Genomic DNA, 6,633 nt, shown 5'->3' with positions numbered 1-6,633 from the left:
ACATACATTAAAATATTGGTTGCTAGTAAAAAAGAGCAGATTATCTTCTGATACACCAGATTTTTCAAATGTTGAAGTAAAACTCTTAAGATTTTATTAACAAGTAAACTTAGGAGAGGAAGATAAGCTTCTCTGAACACAAAGGAGAAAGACCTGGATGCATTTACATCTCACAAGCTGTTAACCAGCAGGTGGGACTGCAGAAACTGTGATGAACAGGGTAAACACCGGCCTTGACTACTCCACTAACCAGTCAGTGCTACATTGGCCAAGATAAGATCACTCGCAGGGAGCAATTTTTTCTAGTGCATCACGCCCGATCTTTTCAAAACACCAGAATTTACAGTTACCATCCTTGCACCTGGAAGATGATCCTTTCTCAGTTTATTTCACATCAGTTAGCATGAACTACCTGTGCTTGAGTTTATACCCATGTAAGTACATCTTAACACTCATTTTAGCTCAGCTTCCCCTAACTCAAGTTATAACTGCCACTCTAAAACAGCATCTGCTGAAGCTATGTGTTCTCCCCCTCCAAAACAGTCTCCCCTTTCCATAACTGTGTGTAACCATCTTCATCTTCAGTTCAAGTCTTCTTGGTGATACAGCAAGAAGCAGTGGGTTACAGAATATACCAGACTCCTGTGATTCAGTAATTCTGTATTCTGTCCCAGGTTGTTCTCAATCTTGTAATGAGCCCAAATCCCACTTTTTGGGGTCCATTGTCCCCTTTTCTCCCCTTCCTTATTCCTGAATACACCTCTCAGTAGGGAGGCAGGGAGAGTTATGGAGACTCCTAATTAAAAGTTTCTCTCACTCACTGCTCAGTTCCTCCCCTTGATTTCTGAATGGCCACGGAAATGCAGTTGCAAATGAATGACTGGCAAAAGAAAAAAACCAAACTCCAGATACACATTATCAACCAGGCAGAGACAGCCCTAACCTAGCTGAAGTTTAAGGCACGTCTTTAACACAGGATTTACAACAAAAATGTGCATTAAAATGGCAATCCAAATTTTGCCAAGTTATCTAAATCTATTTTACAAATGTTCGCCCTGACTTTTATCCAGTGCAATAGAACCAATACAGCTGGAGGGCATTTTGAAGGCACAAGTGGATGAGCCACAGTAGTTCTGCCATCCATCAGTGAGGACTCAATGTAAAGCATTTACCCAAGGAACAGAACTAGTCTGTTCTTTCACAGGGGTGGCTAATGATCATTGCTTCTTTCCACAAAGATTAGGAACAATATTACTGGGCTATTGGGCAATCCTGCCTCCTAGCAGCAGACAGAAAGATCCCACCAGTAAGTCATTATAATACAAGGACGGTATTGGAAATGTGGTTTCAGCACTGTGCATGGTACCAGCTTCCATCCCTGTATTTCAAATGGAGAAGGTCCCAGATAGAGCCTAACAGTCCTCCAAAGACTGGCCATTGTCCATCACCTCAGCTGGATACCCCCAGTCAGACCTTCGTTGAATGTCCTGGAAAAATAGTTGCTGCTGGAGGCTCTTTAGGCTGTTCAAGACCTCTGGGGAGAGTTCTTGGAAGACCACCTGATTTTCCTGATCCTCCTTCTCCTCTTCTTCTTCCTCCTCCTCCTCTACAAGGTCGTCAGGAGGCAGAGGAGAACATCTAGAGATGTAGCCCTGGTCTGACTGCACTGACTGTCTTTGGTCTTTGCATTGGTCATCAAAGACCAACTGGTGTTGCTTGTCAGCCTCCTCTTGGCAGAGAGATGGCTGTGAAGGAATGACACTCTGCTGATAAAGAGAGTACATGAGTCCATTCAGATGGTGTCTCAGTTCACCTGAGAGGTGACTCTGGTCATCTATCTCTGAAACTTCAGAGTCATCATGGAGGATGATGTTATTCCTCATTGGAAAGCTTGTCTCCAGAAGAGGAGCTCCTTCCATACAGTCCTCATTACTCAGCACATGATGACTAAGTATGTTCCTATCTTCCATGGAAGAGACTGGCTCGACTACCTGAACTAGAGGAGCCTCATCCATAGGAAGGACCATAGTCTGAGAAGCTGGATCCCCACATGGATTAAGTTGAGGCTGCAGTTTACAGCCTCTACTTTCATCTTCATGCATGTGCAGGTCGATGACATAACAGCAGTTAGGGTCCGGTTCCCGCAGCTGCAGCTGGTTCTTCACAATTCCACCTGGTTCACTTTGCAGCGAAACCACTTGGCTCTCTCTGTTCAGGGACTGCAACTCTTCTTCATTATCCAGGCAGACAGCTTCACCCTCAAACCAGTCTGGGTGCTCTGTCTGCCAGTTCTTGAACTTTTGTACTGCCTCTTTCAACTTCCTCCCACTAGGGGTATCGATGTAATTTTCAGCTGTGATTTCCTGGATTCGATGGATGCGCCCAGGTTCAAACTTCTCCAGATCCTGAATCCGAAAATAAATATCTTCAAACTTGTCCATCAACTGGTACCTGGAGGTGACGTTGAAGAGATCAGGTATATCTTTTTCACTACTTATCCCCTCAAAATAGCAGACTATATACATTCCAAAACAGGCTGGCTTCTTGAAATCTGGCAGGATCAAATTCAAGGCTGGGGTGAACAGGTCTCCCATTGGCTTTTGTTGATCTTGCTTGAGATACACAGGCTCACACCCCAGCATGGCTTGCCACTTGGCCTGGGTGCCTCGTGAACATAAGATGATGATCTTCGAAGACAGGTCTTCCATTTCCTTCTTCTGTCGAGTAAGCCAGGGTAAGGGCCCTAACTCTGAGATCTGATGATCTTCTAGTAGATCTAAGGCTACAGCAGTGCCACAGACTGTCATCAGAAACTCTGCAAACTTCAGCACCACATCCACGTACAGCAGGTGATCAGCAGAGTACACAATCCAAACCTTCCGGGGCTTCAAGGGTGACAGAGGAAGGTCAGTATATGGTGCTGCTGAAAGACAGAAAAATATTTATTCCAGCTATATTCCTGAAATGGTAATGGTGCAAGTCAGCAGCTATTGACCTAGAATATTAACAAAAGGTTCTAGAAACCACCAGTTTTGAAGCTATCTTAGCAGCATATGCAGATAACATCTCATTGTAGAAATGCAGTATGGAAGTTCAGACAGTGGAGTTGTGATTTATAATTCACCACACAAAAGTAATACACCAGCTTCAAGAGGCCTGCCAACATGGCTATATTCTCTGTTGGAGAGCTTAGTACACCCACACCAAAACAATCTCCTACTGCTACAGCTTAGATAATGAGAGAGGTTTTCTGCCAGGACAGCCTCAGCTAGGTCAAAAGCCTCACCATTTTACAAAGCAATTACCTCCCATCTGATAAATATGGCATTCAAATTCTGTATACAAAGTTTCTTTTAGCTAAACAGGAAGATCCTAAGGCTACCTGTTGGTTTTGAGAAACACCTATACAGTACTAGAGCCTAAGAGAACCCCTTCTGGACAACTGTGTGAGACTTCCAGAATATATTACATGTTCTTGACAAAAGACAGGCAGGACATCTTACCATTCTGCAAATAATTGTGGATACATTTCCTTCGCTGGTGTCCTGGAAGAGAGAGTCATTGTCAGTTTTGAAAACACAAAATAAGATTAAACCTTTAAAATACCAACCCCTTCCAAAGATCAGGCTGAAAAAAATTTTTAAATTTTTTAACTGTATAGGGATAAAACCATGGGGAGAACTAAGCCTGATAAAAATATACTAAATGAATTATGAGTCTTCTACAGCCAATTTTATTATGTACTTGGCTACATTCTTCCTTTGAAAGGAGAAAGAATGCACTCAAAACTGATTTCTCTAGCTTCCCCAGATCTGGCCAGCCTTAAGAAGTGCAGAACCGCAACTGTTCTGCTACTTCTCCTTCAGTAGAAGAGGCTTTAAAAAATATAGTTTCTTCTTAAGAGGCTTCTCTGAAAAGGTGACTAAATTGTCACTAGCTACATCTTATAAAGAAATTTGATGTTAAGAATTCTTCCAAAATATTTCCAATTACTCCTCTCAGGTTAAAAAAACAAAGAAATTAAAAAAAATCTAGCGAGGTGCACAGTTTCCCTGTGATAAATGCCTCATGGTTGCAGCCCAATAACTAGGGCTTAGTCTTTAACTACCCAATTTTCCAACCTGCTCACTGTCAACCTCTGTGTCCTGTTTTTCTTCTTCCATCTTCATTGAAAAGCATTATTTCAGCTCAAAATAGTAAAAAGATGCTTTTGTAGAGACTTTGGGGGACAGGGGAAAGACTACAGTATGGACAAACAGGAAGCTTCAGTCCTGCACAACTCATAGGCAATACTGGAGAAAAATAACTGGAAACCATGCATGTAGCAATCTGAAGCAAACACAGAGTTCAACTGTGAAGTTCCTTTTCCCCCTCATGAGCTCTGAAGCACTATGAAAACAGAGTATCAGAGAGCATAAATCATGTAAGGCTTTACTTAAGGTGGAGGGTATTAGGATGTTAAAAGCCTTATGATGTAAACCAGAAAGTGTTTACATAGACATGTTAGTGGCAAGACAGCAAGGAAGAAAACAGCAATAGGAATAGGTACAGAAGTCAAAGCAGAGCATCAATATTGAGTCTTCCCAGCTGGTATGGTCTTACCTGCTCGTTTTTTGGTCATACAAACCACACCTGCTATGACAGAGCCCACCAGTAACACACTGATCCCAGTGATACACCAGTAGAGCCATATAATCATATCACCTGCAGCACAAAAATAGCACTCTGACATTGCTTTACACAGTTTCACCAAAGAACAGAAGCTTCTTGAACAGCTGGGGCCAAGGGAGAAGGAGCCTGGCTCTGCCAAAACACATGGGTAGTCCAGCACCTCCCCCTTATAACATACCACTGTCACTGCTCAAAATGAATTCATCTTTTCATTATGATTCTCTACACTTGCTCTACAAAGAGCCATATGTGCCACACATTGAAAATACAGATCAATAACCTTCCTCTAAACAGTAATGTTTACCCAGCTTTGACAGGCTTGCCACCCATGTCCTGCTTTCTCATGTAAACTGCCTTTAAAAAAAAAAAATCACCACTTCAGGTGATGTATTTTTTCAGTCTACAGGTGTGTTTCCTTTTAAATCTTGGGCAAACTAGTCCCTTACAGGTGTGGTTGCAGCTAAAAAAAGATGTCAAATCATTATGCACATGATCTATCTTGACGTTCATAAAAATGAATATATGCAAGCTATTCTCTCCAAAAGCTGCTTTATATTATGCAAATTTTTTAACACTGAGCAAAGTGACAGAAAGTATTTTATATTAAGACTCTTCTTGTCAAAACTGCTTCTCAAAGAATTTTATGCAAGTGAAATATCTCTAAAAAAATTGCTCTTTAAGGTTCACACTGCATACAAATACTTGCCACATCGAATCATGGTGAAGTAACTTAACAGAATTCACTCTGAATTTAGTGTTACAAGGGGACATTTCATGCCCATCAGGTCAATCCCAGGGAGGATCATTTGTTATTCCATATGACAGGAAAAGAGCAGCAAAAGAAGTTTCAGGGTATTGGAAGAACTGCTTACCTGATGGGTCTGTAGCTGCAAAAGACAAGAGTTACATTAAAAATTCAGCTCTCATTTAAGACAATGGAAATCTAATCTACAGAAAAGCATTTCTCACTTGGTGCTGGTGAACACGGGATGAAAGCAGAGTGTCTCAGACAGTCTGTGCCACAGTTTGCAAAGAATGGCTGAATCTGCAGTTGAAAATCCGGAAAAAGCAATTATTTTCCTCCACTTCAGTTTCCCCCCGTCTCTACATTCCCTGTGTTTTAGCACAGGGACACAGAGTTCCCATTTGCCTTCAGGAAACAAGAATAGTTAAGAATTTTTACACATTAAATTACACATTAAGCAAGCAATGAGCTCCTAGGGTTGCACACTTGCCATTCCCACTCCATAGTCTCTGAGTTGGCAACCCTATACTAAGGAAAAGTCACTGTCTACGGAGAATACCCAGATAAAAAAATGGTTCTTTCAGCCATAATAATAATTTCCCTGATACAGCTAATTAGGAATTAGCCAATCTCAGAACAACACACTGTGAAATAAGTGTAACATTCCTAAGCTGCTCATTGCCATGTTGAAGGAAGAACACGGGCAACAGTGAGATCCTACCTGTATTTCATAGTTGCAGCAAGCTCTTATGTTCTTCTCTATTTTGATTGTGACATTCACTTGCTGCTGAAGCCCACCCTGCAGAAATCAGATGCAAGTTACAAGGAAGGAAAGAAAATAGAAGGAAAAAAGGAAAAAGAAAAGGTGGTGACACGAGAATATGGATGGCTCCAAAGAAACAGAAATGTCAATTTTTTAATTTTTTGTTTGAACAAGAAGCCCATAGAGGACAGAACTGATAAATGGTCTGGCCACTGTCACTGCAAGTGTCCTGTGTGACAGATTGTAATACAATTAAGACAGCAGGCTAAGGTTGCATAAGGAACAGGGAACAATTAAGGATGTTCATTTTATAACTTCAAATGTGTTAACCTAAACTTACAGTTTCTTAGCAATGTAAATGTCTTCAGTTATTTAATGAGCTAAGATTAACAAGCTTCCCTGTTTAATTAAAAAAACCTAAACATTAACAAGCTTCCTTGTTTAATTAAAAAAA

The 6,633-nt window shown here is 41.1% G+C and overlaps 1 protein-coding gene across 1 annotated transcript in view; it reads right to left on the bottom strand.

The window, feature by feature from the left end:
* Positions 1-1,412: 1,412 nt before the first annotated feature.
* The window catches only part of IL17RA (interleukin 17 receptor A), a 14,669-nt gene continuing 9,448 nt past the window's right edge, over positions 1,413-6,633 (bottom strand). The window contains exons 7-12 of the mRNA XM_009995210.1: positions 6,138-6,215; positions 5,641-5,716; positions 5,544-5,558; positions 4,603-4,704; positions 3,504-3,545; positions 1,413-2,923 (exon numbers count right to left, since the gene is read on the bottom strand). Coding sequence (XP_009993512.1) covers positions 1,413-2,923; positions 3,504-3,545; positions 4,603-4,704; positions 5,544-5,558; positions 5,641-5,716; positions 6,138-6,215 — 1,824 coding nt within the window. The remainder of the gene's footprint in view (positions 2,924-3,503; positions 3,546-4,602; positions 4,705-5,543; positions 5,559-5,640; positions 5,717-6,137; positions 6,216-6,633) is intronic.

This window comes from Chaetura pelagica, unplaced genomic scaffold, assembly GCF_000747805.2.
Source record: "Chaetura pelagica isolate M959 unplaced genomic scaffold, ChaPel_1.0 scaffold343, whole genome shotgun sequence".
Lineage (NCBI taxonomy): Eukaryota > Metazoa > Chordata > Aves > Apodiformes > Apodidae > Chaetura > Chaetura pelagica.
Note: the sequence above shows the minus strand (reverse complement) of the source record. Positions and strands in the feature narration are given on the sequence as shown.